Here is a 16107-nt window from a genome sequence, read left to right as displayed (position 1 = left end):
GTGACAGAGACACATAAAGTTGTGTATCATCTGCATAACTTTGATAATTAATGCTATAGTTCTGTAATATTTTACCCAAAGGAAGCATATACAAGTTAACAGAAGAGGTCCAAGGACTGACCCCTGGGGGACTCCACAAGTCATGGCCACTTCTCTAGGATTCATAGCTGCCGATCGTAACAAAATAACTCCGGCCTTCTAAATAGGACCTGAACCAGTTAAGGACTGCTCCAGAAAATTCAACCCAGTTTTCCTGCCTGTGCAACATGATTCTGTGATCTACAGTATCAAACACAGCACTGAGATCCAACAGAACCAGGACTGATACTTGACCAGAATCAGTATTCAACCTAATGTCATTTAACACTTTGACCAGAGCTGTTTCAGGGCTGTGATGAGGTCGGAAGCCAGACTGAAATTTATCAAGATTTCCACTTTCATTTAAAAAGTCATGAAGCTGGTGAAATACAACTTTTTCAATAATCTTGGAAATAAAAGAGAGGTTAGAGACAGGTCTATAGTTGTTCATTATAGAGGCATCTAGAGTCCTTTTCTTTAGGAGTGACTTAATAGCAGCTATCTCTAGTGACTTGGGAAAAATGCCTGATGCCAGTAAGCTGTTAACTATCAGTAGGAGATCACTTTCTACTGAGGTAAAAACTGTTTTTAAAAAGTCAGATGGTATCATGTCCAGAGTGCATGTTGTTGATTTCAAATGCCAAACTGTTTCTTGTAGGATTTTTAAATTTACCAATTTAAATTGCGACATGACATCAGAATTATTTCCGGGTTTTAGACACAGACTAGTTTTCTTGTTTGACTGTGTGGAATTATTATTTTGTCTGATTGTTTTAATTTTTTGGCTGAAAAAGTTGGCAAATTGAGTATAAACAATTTGGGAATGGGCAGATAGATGATTTTTTTTTCAGGAATCTTCTAAGACATAACGCCTAGATTAAATATTGCTGCCTGTCCACAACATGCAACTAGTCCCACCTTTTACTAGCAAAAAGCAATGCAGTCCTCAAACTAAAGTGGCTGCTTTAGTGATAGCAGCAGACTCTAACAAGCAACATTTCACATGGTAACATACCTGACGGATGCACCCTTATCATATCTAAACAATAACCTATTGTGCATTCCAACCAGTGCAGACAAAATCCAACTCCTTTGTTTTGCAGGCTGGAAAGAACACAACAGAAACAGAAACATGTGCCAAACAAGAACAAATGCTCTACGAGAGGGAGATGGAGCACCAAAGCACACTGAAAAAAGTTTGTAACCTAGTTGAACTGAACAAGTCAGAGGATAAATCATCTCACTCTTTTCTATCTCTGGCTCCATCTATATTCATCTCCATCTCTTGTTGTCGCTCTATTCTCTCTGTCCCCCTTTGTCTAACATTTCTTTGTTCACTCAGCTGGAAGCTTTTTCCAAATGCCACAGTAAATGGCTTAAGTAGCAAAGTAAATCTTGCACACACTGTTCTCATATGCACTGTTTGCTTCATTGAACAAGAAATGACTTTGGATGTTCAGATTAATCACATGTCATAGCCAAAATGTCAAACCATGATGCTTAGAGAAGCAGATATTTTAATTTAAGCCAAATCATAAAATATCACAAAATATAAGCATGTGCATCTGTTTTGCAAAAGCATTCATTGCTGTAAAAATGCCCATAATGGTATGTTATCCCTGCTATCATCCCCAGTTGGCTCTCCTTGCACTGTTTCCTGCAGTATATTTTGTTTCAGTTATTCTTATTTATAGCCCTTTCTCTGCTGCTCTAATGCCCTGAAATCTCCACGGGTAACATTAAAGTTTCATCTGACCTAATCTAAAAATTGCAGTCCCCTTAAGCAAGGCATTTGTCTGCTCCAGTGGAGCTGCTCATTGTCCATCAGCAGGGAAACTCATTTGTGCAAAGAAGCTCCTCTCAGGTGTCAGGAAAGCTATGTGTTTGTGTGCAGTGTATGATGCTGCATGAACAAACACACACACACACAATTAAATGTCCATATGAAACCTTGTGTTTTGAATTGAAGGCAGTAGAAGGTGGTGAACCAGGTTTTAGTTTGCGATTGGATTTTGATTCTGATATAACTTAAAATGTCAAATCTATTCTTTTTAATGAAAATATACATTCCTGAAACTTTGACTCATAGACTGTTTAGATCTGGTTAATCTATACACACCAGACAAGTGGAGTTGGTGGAAAACAATGGCAACATGTGACAGTCACTGTAGGAGTCTATTTTCCCTTTTGTAGCTATGCTAGAGATATAACTATAAATAGCAATGTCAACTTGTGTCCACAGCTTTTGATCCAAGGAAAACTATCCCAACAGTCATCAGTTAAATTCTGATTCTTGACTCCCTCAGACGATAATTGTTTATAACTTTAGTAACAGTTTTTCCAGCTGTGCCACCACAAGTATGGTTCACAAGTATGGGTTTTAATGAACTGTCTCACACTGGGGCTGTGGTGGGGTGGTGGATAGCACCTTCGCCTCACAGCAAAAAGGACAGAATCAGCTCAGAATACTTTAATATTCCCAGAAGGGAAATTGTTGCATTGCTCCTAAATAGAGTTACATACAGACACAGTAAATGAAAAAGAAATAGAACACAGAAAAGTAAGAGTTAGAAAATAAAAAAATAACTGAATTCAAATATAAATAGTAAATTCAAGACATTAACAAATACAGTAGATAAATATTTACAAAAAGGTTATAGTGCAGACCTCGTCTACAGTGCAGAGCTGTGGAGGTTTGATAGCTACAGGAAGGAATGATCTCCTGTGGTGCTCTTTATTGCAGGGAGGTGGAACGAGTCTGTTGCTGAACGTGATCCTGGGGCTATCCAGCCTGTTGTGGAGTGGGTGTGGAGTTTGGATGTTCTCCTTGTGCTTCCTGTTGTTTCGCGACAACCCCATCCTTGCCTTGCCCCATCCTTCTGATTTCCTACTGAAATCAGAAGGATGCAAGAAAATACTGCACTTCAGTTCAATTTTACATGTAAACACATTTAATCACTGTTTACAAATTCAGTAAATTTGTAATAATCCACTGAAAATCCAAATATAATTTTAAATGTAAATATCTTCATGTATTATTAGGACTTGGACATAGTTCTGTGTGCATTTTGTCATGGCTTTACAGAGGTGCTTCATCCGCTCACATCTTCTTGTTATTATTGTTGAATATGAGAACAATTTGATATGAAGACCCTCAGTTTGTTCTGTTGTTGGTTTTACCATGGTTGGTTTCCTCTTATCAATGAAGTATCTATGTTTGTGCAGCAGCGGTTAAAGCCACAAGGCAGGGTCATCCTAAATAAAACAACTATTCATTTAAAATAAATATCTATGGGTATTTACTTTTCCAATTTTTCCTTTACTTTTAACATTAGATGAGCACTTTAGTTTTAATAATAACCTTATTATTTCCAAAAATACAGACCCTTTAATAGAAAATACAAGGTCTCATTTGCATGTGCCACCCTGTCCCGTTGTCAGTCCCCCTGTCTGGCCCCACTTAAAAAAGACCCACCCCCTCTATGCAGGATACTCATGTAGTTATTATGTACATTTGATTGTTTAATTTAGTTTAATTCTTTTATTAATTTTATAATGATTTTTCTTAATGTCTTAGTTAAATTGTTAAAAGATTTTATTATCAAATGAGAGATAGGAGAAGTTAATTTGGAGTTACTTTGTCATGCTAAGTTGCTGTTGTGACTAGAATTTCCATCTGTTCAGCTGACCTCTTTTAACCCTTTTGAAGCTTGGAAAAAAAAGACAAAATTTTAAAACTGAAGTCTTTCTTTGGCTACCTAACAAAATGTAAAAAAAAATTTAACTAAAGATAATATATATTATATTTGGCATTTATTACCTTGTAATATGTGATAGGGCCAAGTTTTCACCATAAAGTGATGCAAAAGGTCTCAAACGGAGTGTATCAAATACGATGCATACAGCATTGTAAGGTAAAGAGCCCTCTAGTTACATTATTCTTGTTGCATATGTTTTGCATTTTTGAAGAAATATCAACTGTGTCCTCATGTCTAACCAGCTTGGTGTCACCGTGTGACTTAAAGGAGTGATATCGCATACTGAAATGGAGATATTCCAGTACAGCAATAAATAATGAAGTGCTACTGTCTCTCGCTATCACCATCCAGTTTTTCCCAGCCAGGTTAGTTTCATTTACCTGACTCCAACTCTGGACCATTACACCTACAAAAGAACCCTGAATATACTTTAAATCTAATCAAATAATTTTGTATCAAGCAAATAATCTGCATACTGAGATAAAAAAAAATGTTATTGGCAAAAATTCTTAAAATTATCATAAAGTTCCAGCCAGTGAAAGACTAAAATCAGCCTTACAATTTGACAGAAAAATCTTAGAATAAAGCTGTTCATCTTATTACAAGTGATGAAAACTCACTTATTTGAGATAAGCTTGCTTCAAGTTAGAATTTTGGACTCTTGATTAATAATAAGGATTAAAACACAATTTCTTCAAACAGAATAATTAAGGCAATAATTTAAAAGATCAGTTGAACATTATTATAACTAATATTAGCTCAAAATTAGCTGGGGTATCTTATTAAGAAAAGTGAGATATGTTCTCTTAAAATAAATTTGATTTTCTGATTGGACAAAACATGATATGACTTATTCTCTTTAAAATATGGATACTTAAAATTCTTTTTGCAGTGCACTGCCGACTGAAAGACATTCTTAAAGCAGTAAACAATTAGCCTGTGCTTGGACCAGATGTTTTATTAGGGAGGTATATGGACCATGCCTGTGTTTTAGTAGTGCACGAGAGCACAAGCAGACTCAGATACATGCAGAGAGAAAAATAGCGTGTTAGCTTTGTAAAAGTATATCATGTTGCCTGCTCCACCTGCATGGATATTAACTGACATTTGAAGAGTTTACTGCATTTTATCTTCTCTGTGGATTAAGAAAAAAGAAAAAAGGTTTGTTTAATATTTTCCCTTTTCTTGTGTTCTGAAAATCTGTTTAGTATATTACAGCTCTTTTCATTTCTGGAAAACTTACTGCCTTTATCAAAATCTCAGTCACATTTTATAAACTTTGGCAGCCTATTTTGCATCAGACACCTTTAATTTCCTCTCTTGCAGCCATGCACTCTGAACAGCTGCAGCCCTACAACTCCACTCAATCTCCACATATGATAAAAAAGACAAATAGCACCAGTAATATGGGCTGACAAGAGGCTGTGTTCTTTGTTGTGGCGTGCATAAATATACTAAAACAATATATAAATACAGGAACCTCCTCTGAGTGTGCTGTATAAATATTAATAAGACAAACATCTTTACAAGGAGGTAATGATCTTTCATGTCGACCAGTTGTCTTTTCACTAGGTTATATTTAACTGGTTCCATCTGTCAAAATTCACACAAAACTCACATATGAAAAATCTCTCTCCTTCAAGCAGGAAAGATGAACGGTTTCATTATTTTCATTTGCTAGACAGCTGCTCTTCTGAAGGATTTTTGATTCAGAATCAGGTCCAACCATGGCTTGTGCAGTGAATTAAACATGACACGGCATTCACAGAGGTCTGAATTACGTCATTTTCTCTGGAAGCAACTCATAAAGACAGTCCCCTCTAAAGGTTAACCTTCACATAAAAAACATCAAAGGCTCCAGGTGGTGAAAGGCTTTGTTGGCTCAGGGGTAAAAAACATAATGTTTACTGAAAACAAGGTAGGCGAGTGCTGTGAGTTTCATCGATCCACTCCTAACTGCCTCAAACTTTACTCATATTTAATGAGATGGACTGTACTGCTAGCAGCATTTGTCTCATAATTCCTATATACCACTGGATATGTCCTAGTTGTGTTTTGGTGAGAGGGTAAATTAGCAATTGAAGCAGCTTCATATACTAAGTGATTCTAAAGTTAGTAAGCGTGTTCCACATGGCAAAAGTTAAAAGAAAAGGGGTTGTGTATAGCTCGACTAGACTTCCAGTTCTTAAGTTTTGAGTCCAAAACATGTTTAATACAGTACAGTACTATCTTTATGTTTTTGGCTCTTAAAGAAGGAAGAAATGACAAGCAGAATAGCAAAATTTTAACATGATCTGGTATCAAATGAAAAATATTAGAAGAATTTGGTAAACAAATGGAAACGTAGTGTAAACAAGACAAGTGCTGTGACAGAGGAAAAACAGCTTAAAGGCGAGTTAGCAAAGTATTTCTGGATGATTCATTAACATGAAAGAAAACTGTGAAAATTAAAATATCTTCATTAATCCTATGATTTAAAAACATTACTGAAGAATTCTGAATCTTGTTTTAAACCTATTTGTATTTGTGTCCAGTATGAAAGCACACAGAATGAAGCAGACAGAATGTTTGGTCTATAACAACTCTTATCCAACTTCCTTAAATGACATTATAGAAAGCTAACGTTTTAAATGTGGTCCTCAGAGAACTGTTTCTCAAGCTGAACAGAGCTGGTGGAAAATAAGAGGAAGATAAAGGACAGTGCTGCAGACAGTTAATTAGACAGATGACCCACTGTGTGCCATTAGCACACAGCTAACCGACAGAGGAACACAGATCGTGGACTCAGCCCTTAGCCTTTCATCAGATTTATTTTCAAAACCTTCCCAAATGTAGCCTTCTGAAATCCTACATCACAGGTAAAGAGGACTTCTTCACTTCTCCACAGCGACTTTCTGATAGGCTGATCACTGTTAAAACAACAGCATATATCAGCATGTATTCATGCCATTTTGATCCATGAGGAAAATAAAGTCATGTCAGATGAATTAAGAAAGTGCCATGTTACTGCATATGTAACAACAATGGCTGCACAATTAACTGTATAACTGTATGGTGGTGGTAAACATACCACCACCAATTTTCCTACCACAGTATTGCTTAGAGATAATACAAGAATTTCAATAATCAAAAAACTGGATTTTATAGGGTGACCCACTAATCCAACATTGTGTGACACCTCCAAGCACACAATGCTGGGTAAATTGTAATTTACAGGTAAGCACACAAACTGCAGCTGTTTCATTCTTGCTGACAGCAGTGCCATCCTGTGGTATGAACCCATATTGGTTCATAGAAAATAAGTTTTATGGGCAAAGTAGCTAAATTGTTCTATCTAAGCTATGGTACAGCAAGAATAACATCTTGCAATAATCTTTATATCTTCGGTTCTGGGTTTTACTTCTTTGCCAAATCCAGGCCCTCTGCACCCCTTGTGTCTTTCCAAGGCCCACCTTCACAGAGACCACAATCAGACTTGCCCAACAGAGACCAACAAGTAGCTGTAAAAGCACTAGGATTTTTTCTGGATGTGGATCACCGTCTCAATATTGATTGTGCAGGTGTGGAATTCAGCTTTAAATCTAATTCAGCATCAGTGCTATGATGCAAGCATATTTCAGTCAGGGTTCGAGGTGGAAGTGAGGACAAATTTCATGGTCATGCATGTCGATATGGCTACCAATTGTATATGACATCAGAGAAATGCAATCAATATTGCATCACAGTGTGCCAAAATTATTCTCTCTTTTTCTCATTTAGTGACTCAGACTGCATCCAACTTAGTCTGGCCCCACTGTGGATCATGAAAACATCAGAGAAACATGGAAAACAGCTACACTTAATGGCATTATTTGTAATTTCCATTAAAAAATGTTCCTGTAAAGCTACGTTGCTGTAAACATTAGTGGTTCCCCGTTGCCTTCAGGGATAGTAGTAAATTTAGAGTAAGACTGAAAATATTTGGAAAACCCCAATTGTTTTAAGTAATAATAATTGCTCATTGTAATTGTCTTATTCTTCAATATTTTTCATATTTTGTTAGGTTGTTTGTTTTTTATCTTTTTTCTGCTGTGAGTTCTGATGATAATCAGCCATAATTATATAACTATAAGTGCTGGTGATAGAAGTTGCCTCTGTTCAGATCTAAACATAAAAACATCAATAAAAAATTTAAGAAATGTCCAAGTAGGCTATCAAAGATATTATTTTTTGTCATAATGGTTTAGAAATAGCAAAAAACAAACTAGCAAAAAGCATCAAATTACCTTTGTAGCTATGAAACATGAAAATGACTAAAAATAGATGTAAATATTTGTTTTCTGCCAGCTGATGTAGGCCAGTTGCTGCAATTTTCACAATTAGTTTTTAGATGTTCTTGTTCTGTTTGCATCTAAAATACAACAAAGCTGTATGGTTTGTCTGTTCTTGATTTAAGAAAACAATCCAACGTAATCCATATTTTTTCTATGCGTCCATGAACGCACCACGAGCATCGGTGCTGCTCAACGCTCTCTCCTCTCATCCTTTTGTGTCTCTCGTCCAATCGGCACTCAGATGAGGGCTGCTGGCCGCTGATTGGTCACAAAGAAGGAAGATGCGACGTCCGTGGAGAATCGATTGAGGACTTTTCAAACCGTCCTGCTAATGTGATTGATAATCCACATTTTTATGCCTCGACACGTCGCGGTGTGAAGCGTAACCTGCCTGGATTATTGGCCGCGGGACGCTGACGGTGATTTTTCTTCCTCATTTCTTTGGTTTTATGTAGTTTGTTCTGTGGGGTCGTTTGATGTTATGTCGGCCCGTTGCGCTGTTTTGGGTGAAGTCACTCCCCACACAATGTAGCTTCGGGTTGTTACGCCATAAGTGTCGTGACTAAAGGTGAGGATATGTTACAAATTGGTTTTAATGACATATTATTCCGTCACTGATTATTATGGGAATCGCATTTTGACTTATGACTTCGGTTTCATACCCAATCGCTGATTTTTGGGCCTATTTAAAGCCCTGCTGCCGTGTTAATACAGTCAGGAAAGCTGAACTGTGCAGGTCTTAAAGTGATCATGAACAAGCTAAACAATGAAGTCTTGTAAAATTATTTATGTATTGCTTTGTTTTTAAACCAAATGAGTTACTTGTTTCATAACACACACAAGCACATGTGTTAGGATGTTAACCAAGGACACTTCAATTAAACTTCAGTTACATCCTTAGCCCCAGTAACAGTGATATTTGGAGTTGAGCCTTGTTTGGGGATAAAGACACAGCTGATCTTCTTGTAGGTGTTGCTGTGTGAACAATGCACAAGCAATGTCTGATGTTGAGGCCACATACGCAGACTTCATCGCCTCTGGCAGGACGGGACGCAGGAACGCCATGCATGACATCCTGCAGAGTCCCACCGACCCCGAGGGGCGAGAGCTGCCCCTCACCCTGTCTCTGTCCCAGCTGCACATCAACACAGGAGGGGGAGGTAAACCGCAGCATCATACCTAAATGTTATGTACAGCATACATGCTGGAGGTTGTTCTATGTAAACTATAGCTTAAAATCTTACATTTTATTTCTATGCTTTGTCATTTTAATTATGAAGTGACTTATTAGCATAAAACAGTCGATTGCAGAATCTAAAACATCTCAGACTGTTGTTGACTTTGAAGGTGATCTTGAACGCTCATACAGATGTTCTGCACTTAAATTAAACTGTTAAAGATATATAAATCCGTGCTCTTGGTCAGTGACTGGGCCGTTGTGATTGCATTACTGAGTCAAACTGTGCACTAAAATCGTGCAGAAGTAATCATTCAGGAGTTAACAACGTTCCTCCTCAGAATGATATTTCTGCTTAAATATTACCCTAAACATCCTCTAATTTTCCCCAAAATTTTAACTCTCCTAAAAGAAAATTAAGAAGCCAAAATTAAAACATACATCCAACCATCTGGGTATATCTCAGACAGGTTTACATATACCAATACACAAACATGAATGACCATGTATGCTCACCTATGATCATGTTAGAATCATGCAATAAGACAACAGAGCTACCCTCTAGTTCTTCGGAAAAAAAAATGTATTTATGGAGTAAAGTGAACCAGTATTATTTATCTGTGAGTCACAGCATGTAAACCTCGAGGATTAGCTTTTCATTTGAAGATAAAATTAGGTGTCTTCAGTCAACAGGATGACAGCTCTGCATGAGCAGGTGCCCTGTTTTATTTAAAGGACAGGGATCTTTGCTTGTCTGAGCACTTCAGAAAAAGATTTTGTGAAGCTCATAAGGCATGAAAACATCAACAAGCCATGACTAGTCTAGCCAATATATTCCGAATATCAGTACACACACACACACATATAGAAAAGAAAAGTCACGCACATTCATATTTTGTTGGACCTCCTTTAGCGTTGATCACGGTACGCATTATATCGATAAACTTCTGCAACATCACAGCATTTATTTCTGTCTAGAATTACAGTAATTAAAAACAAAAAAAAGAAAAGTTTGAGTCGATCAAAAGGAGTTTTCCATCAAACCTTCAGGCTCTTCCAAATGAAGCCTTTAGTCTGAATGAATTAAAATGGCTAAATATCCTCTGCAGCCCACTTCACAGGGACTACTGGGTGATCAGAACCTACCTACTGGGTCCAATGTTTTAGTCCATTTAGGGGACAGAAAATATAATGAATGTAACATAACTCCACTGTGGGCCCCTGAGCAAAGCCCTTAACTCCCCAACACTGAGCACTGAAATATGGCAGCCCACTGCTCTCTAGTAAATCTACAGGAAATGGGTAAAATGCAGAGTTTAATATACTAATCTAGGTGAAAAAAAGTCTAAATTATTATTATTATATCACATGATTGGGAAAACGGTGACTGTACACAGCTTAGTAAACACATTAACTTGGCTTATGAACTGCAAGATAAAATAAATCACTAAGTTTAGGAGAATAAGGATGCTATTTTTGCAATGACAAGACATGCTGAAGCAGCAAAAGAGCCGTGCAGACACTCTGAGCTTCAAACATGTCTTTTTGCCACACTTTCACAGGTGCAGCTAATTAAGACAATGAGCTGAATGCACCTGTGAAACGTGTGCCCCCCAAAGACTTAACACTGCAACTACAAGGTGTGGAGACTCCAAGAGAGTGTAGTGTGAGCAGTTACAGAATAGCTTTGGAAAATGGATGGTAGCAGTTGGGAAAATTGTGCTACTGTTGCTCCTTTTCTGCAGATGGAGACGACATTGAGGACAGCCAGATCTCCTCCGCTTCATCCCAGAGGGAAGCAGAGCAGAGGAACAGCTAACCTACCACACACTGCTGCCAGCAAACAGAGAGCTGCAGGATGGAATCCAGGCGTCATCATGATGAATCTGTTTTTCCAGTGCGGGTTGGTAGCTGGAGGGTAGTACCATCACTGCTGATATGGCTTTTAAATGGAGCAATGACCCCCAAAATTCACTGTAGAGGTGCTGCATTGTGATCACTCAGTGCTCTTTGAGGCTCTGCTGTGAAGGAGAATTCCTAGGGTGCTTTTTAGACTTGGAGAACACAGAATGAGAGATTTTTTTTTTAGTTCTTTTCAAGGTGATTTTATTTGTCCTTTATTTTAAATTCACATACTGAAAGAGTGAGTAGGGGATAGAAAGGTTCCCTATGTGAGTTTTGTAGTAGTGCAAACAATTTGCAAGACCACTGAGACAAGCTGATGTGATGGGTCACAGTGGGAGTAGCATGTTTGTAGAGATAGTGTTGCTGATAGACTGTATTGCCAGTTAATGGCTCGTGCTTCCTTTGAAATGGCAATGCTACAGATGTATCTGGACTCAGTTGTAGTGGAAAAAAACAAACACTGACTCATAATAAGCTGCATATACTGTATACTGATGTGTGATTACTGACTTTTATACTATTAAAAGCTGCAGGTTTTAGCATTGTAGCAAGGTGTGAAATTTCACTTGTTAGTGGTTTATGGTGTAGGGTTCTTCAAGATGTTTGTATTTCTTTTTAATTTTTTAACAATGCCATTATAATCACAACTGTTTAGGAGTAGTTTGTCAGGTTTGTAAATACATTTATTCCAACTTATGTCGAGAGTTAGATGAGAGGAAGTGTCTTTATTTGTATCTGGGGCTCACTTGTTCTCTGTTTTATTTAGATGTAACAAACTCCTCCTGTGCTCACGTCAAAAGATCATCAGTTAACATTACAGTTCTTCTGTCCACATACATTAAGTAAAAAAGTGAATATAACCCAGATATGGGTGCACCAGTGAGCACAGCATCTAAATGTCAAATCATAAAATGTACTTATCTTTACAGGAACTGCAATAGTTTGAGGTTAATACGTACAGGTTTTTTTTGTTCTTATTCATTAAACATTAAACATGCCTTTGACAAAGAAGCTTAATGCTACAAAATCAATACAGTTATAATCACTGGCTCAAAATTTAGAGAATATGCAAACAATAAAGCCAAATCAAGAAAGCTGTGATTTTCTTCCTTTTTTTTTTTTTTTTTTTTTTTTTTGTCCACCTTAGTAAATAGAGCCAGTTGTAAAGTAAAACAATGACTGCTGGATAGCAGAACTTTCTGTTGAGGAGGAATTGTGTTTCCATGCATTGAAAAATGAAAAGGATATAGGCAGATAGGTCACTAACTAAAAATTTATGGAAACACAGTTGCAACATTTATTAGGTTTAGTACGCTCCAAGCTAGCTGTTATTTGTTTGTTCTCAACAGAGGATGTAGAAAGTGTTTGAGCTTTGCTAAAAGGACCATTTTTTTACATTTACCACAGTTTTGTCTTGTAACCTACGATCGTTTTTGTCATGTACAGCATATTAAACTGCATGGGTTCACACAGCCATAGACGGCAAATCAAAACTGAACACAGTTGCATTATTTATTAGGTTTTTGGACTTCTGTTTATTATTGCCTTGAGTTATAAATTTAGCTGTCTTGTCTGTTTTAAACAGCATGTGATTACTGAGCAGGGGATCTGATAGATCTGATCATGCAGGTCCATAACACTTGTAAATCACAAGGCTGCATCAGCTTTAAGCATACCCTGGTGTAATATCTGGTGTACTCTAAATTTACAAAACATCTAGCTGTACGGAAGAAGATTTAAAACAAACGATTAAAGTCATAAATCCATTTGAGAAGCATTTACAGAAGCATACAAGTTTATTAGAATAGTACATTTCATGCACAAGACAATTCAAAGTGCTTTACGTAAAAGATTAAATGTTTCATGATACATATCAAACACAAACACAACACTCTTGTTATCGCACTTAAAGTGAACTGACTGTTGCGAGGCATCAGATTGATGTATTTGAGAGTAGAAATTTATATAACTACCAAAGGAATCTGAAATAATAATCTTGCTACACAGTAAGCCTTTTAAATTTTGCACTGTATTAAACACATTTGTAATGACCAAATACGTGTGATTCTGTTGAGATATTGGCTTATAAAAACATATCAAACACCTGTAACAAACTGCTGAAGCCAGTTCTGTACAGACGTGTTGATCTGAGTGCTTCTGCTGAATGGCAGCAAGGTTTGAGACTCTTCTATCTTTCATACTAGATATTATAGTTTAAAACTGAAAAACAGAAGCAGCCTGTCATAGTAATAATGTTCAACCAGGGGCAGTCTGCAAAAGCAACACCCAACTAAGTTGTATCCGCTGCTCAAACCTGTAGAAATAGCGTAATTGTACGAGAAAATATTACATATTTACCTTTAAAACGAAGAAATGGGGTACTGGGGTAGTCTGGTGTCTCTGTAACGGAGTGAAAGGTGCCAGATAGGGGGGCTGGTTGAGCAGATGGAGGTTTGTAGACAGTTTTCAGTACAATTTTATTTACTAATTGCTAAATGAAAACAGTTACAATATTAAAGTGGTGAGCCTTCTTTTTCTTCACTGCCATTCTTGGATTCTTCCCTAACTGCCTGAACTGTCTGTGGATGGTAACAATAAGCTCGTGAGAGTGATGTCTCCTTGAAAAACATACAGTAATGCCGTGCTCAGCCAGTGAAATCTAGCACTATCAGTGATCCTAGAATGAAGAGGGAGGCTATCTGTTCTGTCAAATGACAGAAAGAGCTATAAGAATTATCCCAGTAGGTTTGGGAAAAGAGAAAGACAAAAGACAAAGATTTAGAAAACTTTGAAAACTGACAAGAATATGTGGAGAAAAGGAGAGCTGCATGCATACATGCACACACAAAATGCACAAGGTTGGAGCACTTCCTCATGCCTGAGATGCATGAGGTCAATAAAAGTGGGATATTTTTAATTCTGACCTTTGATTTGCAACTTACTTTATTTTCTGGTGTTCACTTATGACCGAGTATGCTCTTCCTGCTTTTGTTTTTCTCCTCTGGTTTCCTGGTGAAGGAGAAGTATTGCAGTTTTTATTGTTTTACAGAAGATTTATGATGGGGCGCAGATAACCAAGTGACACTTAAATTATCAGCTGCTGCCTCCTGATAAATATTTAGCAAACAGCCAAGAGAGGAAAAGTACAACCTTTGTCAGTTCTATGGTTTTGGCTGCATTAGAGCATAATAAAAAAAACTGCCTGGTCATTCCCTAGTTCTGAAATGAGTTAAATATGACTTCAAATGAACAACACGTGACATTTTACGCTGTTTTTTCATTTTTTTTATTTAGTATTTTTGAACAGAATTAGGCCAAACTGTTCATTTCAAGTTCATTTCAAATTTAGAGCGAAAACAAAAGAAAAAGAAAAAGGCTTCAGTTAGCATGTTAAACTGTCTGACTGTACAGTTAAAGTATGGTTAGTATGGAACAGTTTGCAGGAGGATGGCTCTTCCATTTTAAAGGAACATGCCAGCACAACTTAGGTTTTCAAAGCTACGTCTAAACAAATAAGACTTATGGAACGGGGACCTTAGCACAGACAAGACCAAAGAGATGTTTAGCCATAATCCATAGTATCGCAGCTGGTAAAAAATCAAATGCAGCACATCAGAAAAAATGCATCATACATACTGTTAAGCACAGGGGTGGAGGGATGATGATTTGGGCTTGCTGTGGAGACCCCGGACCTGGACACCTTACAGTCAAGTCTACCGCAAAATCCTCTGGATACTGACTGATGTACTGGTAAAATATCTTAAGTGAACTGTAGATAAACTGAAGTCTAGCAATCAAACTAAAACAACATTATGAAAATAAATTTTAAAAAATGTCCACGATGATGTGAGACTGACAACATACAGAACTACAGTCACTTAAAGATGTTGCTGCTGATGGCAGTTCTGCAAGCTGTTGAATCACAGGGTGTTTCACACACTGCTTCCACCTTTTTGGCTCAGCTTTTTGTGAAATAAAAAGTAATAACATGGTGTAATGTCAGTAGTTGCTGTTTATCTGAGGTTATATTGACCTAATTTTAACACCTGGTAACAACCAGATATTATTTTGGACCTTAAAACTCTTTTCCATAAAACTGTGCATGTATGAGAGTGTTATTGATCTTTTCATCTAACTCTCGGGAGTAGTATTGGGAAGTGCATTAGCCAAAATGTCAAACTATTCCTAGATGTAGATATGCAATACTCAGTGGAGCTTCCAGGAACATTAACATTTGTTCTATGTGTGTGTAAAACTTTCCATCTCTGACACTGAGGCTGAACTACATTCCTGCCATGTTGTGTAAACATTTGTACATACCATCATGCATGCACTTTGACAACTATATGCTGTCTTTTTTTATTCTCTCCATCTTCTCAATCCCTCCACTGCAGCTTATCTCTGACTCTTTCATGCTATTGTGAGGAGCAAATGTTGCTCTCATTTTGTAACCCTTAATCAATCAGGTGTTTGAACTGTAAGCTGACATGACTGTTTCATGACCGACTCCGGTGTCAAGAAGACTTGTGTGTGTGTGTGTGTAAACTCCCAGCTGTTCATTATTCAGCATGTAGAAGTACAGCAGGTGCATGATTCTGCTGAGTGTGTAGCTGTTTGTCGGACTGTCTGTAACCACATTTTCTACTCCTGGTGTCGAATAAAGTGAAATAAAATGGGAAAGGAAAATGGGAAAGTCTCCTGTGTTGCTGCACTTTCACAAGTTGACCAGTAGGGAGCACTGTGGGAGAATAAATTCAACTTAAATATTGAAATATGTTCGAAAGTTTAAAAGCATATGACCAATATTGTTCCTAACACATATGGAAATATTTAAAATGAAGATGCAGTGTTGATGAATGGTGTCCTAATTCCTTAA

At 37.2% G+C, this 16107-nt stretch overlaps 1 protein-coding gene across 2 annotated transcripts; it reads left to right on the top strand.

Annotated features, from left to right (window-relative positions):
* Positions 1-8363: 8363 nt before the first annotated feature.
* LOC121645286 (cAMP-dependent protein kinase inhibitor alpha-like) lies at positions 8364-12393 on the top strand. Of its 2 annotated transcripts, none has more exons than XM_041993718.1 (3): positions 8364-8568; positions 9119-9309; positions 11072-12393. In XM_041993718.1, exons 2-3 carry the CDS (start codon positions 9147-9149, stop codon positions 11143-11145), a joined length of 237 nt encoding a protein of 78 aa, XP_041849652.1. In that variant the 5' UTR covers positions 8364-8568; positions 9119-9146; the 3' UTR covers positions 11146-12393. The 2 variants fall into 2 exon arrangements, with proteins under 2 accessions (XP_041849652.1, XP_041849651.1); XM_041993717.1 differs by having other exon boundaries at positions 8364-8717.
* Positions 12394-16107: the final 3714 nt, after the last annotated feature.

The sequence above is a fragment of the Melanotaenia boesemani genome, chromosome 8 (genome assembly GCF_017639745.1).
Source record: "Melanotaenia boesemani isolate fMelBoe1 chromosome 8, fMelBoe1.pri, whole genome shotgun sequence".
In the NCBI taxonomy this organism is placed as follows: Eukaryota; Metazoa; Chordata; class Actinopteri; order Atheriniformes; family Melanotaeniidae; genus Melanotaenia; species Melanotaenia boesemani.
The sequence above is the reverse complement of the archived record's forward strand: the minus strand, read 5'-3'. Positions and strand labels throughout refer to the sequence as shown.

Excerpts from the sequence above, each read along its gene's own strand:
- LOC121645286 (XM_041993718.1), top strand. The coding sequence starts at position 9,147 with ATGTCTGATGTTGAGGCCACATACGCAGACTTCATCGCCTCTGGCAGG. Across the intron at positions 9,310-11,071 it reads CATCAACACAGGAGGGGGAG|ATGGAGACGACATTGAGGAC; the intron begins GTAAACCGCAGC and ends CCTTTTCTGCAG.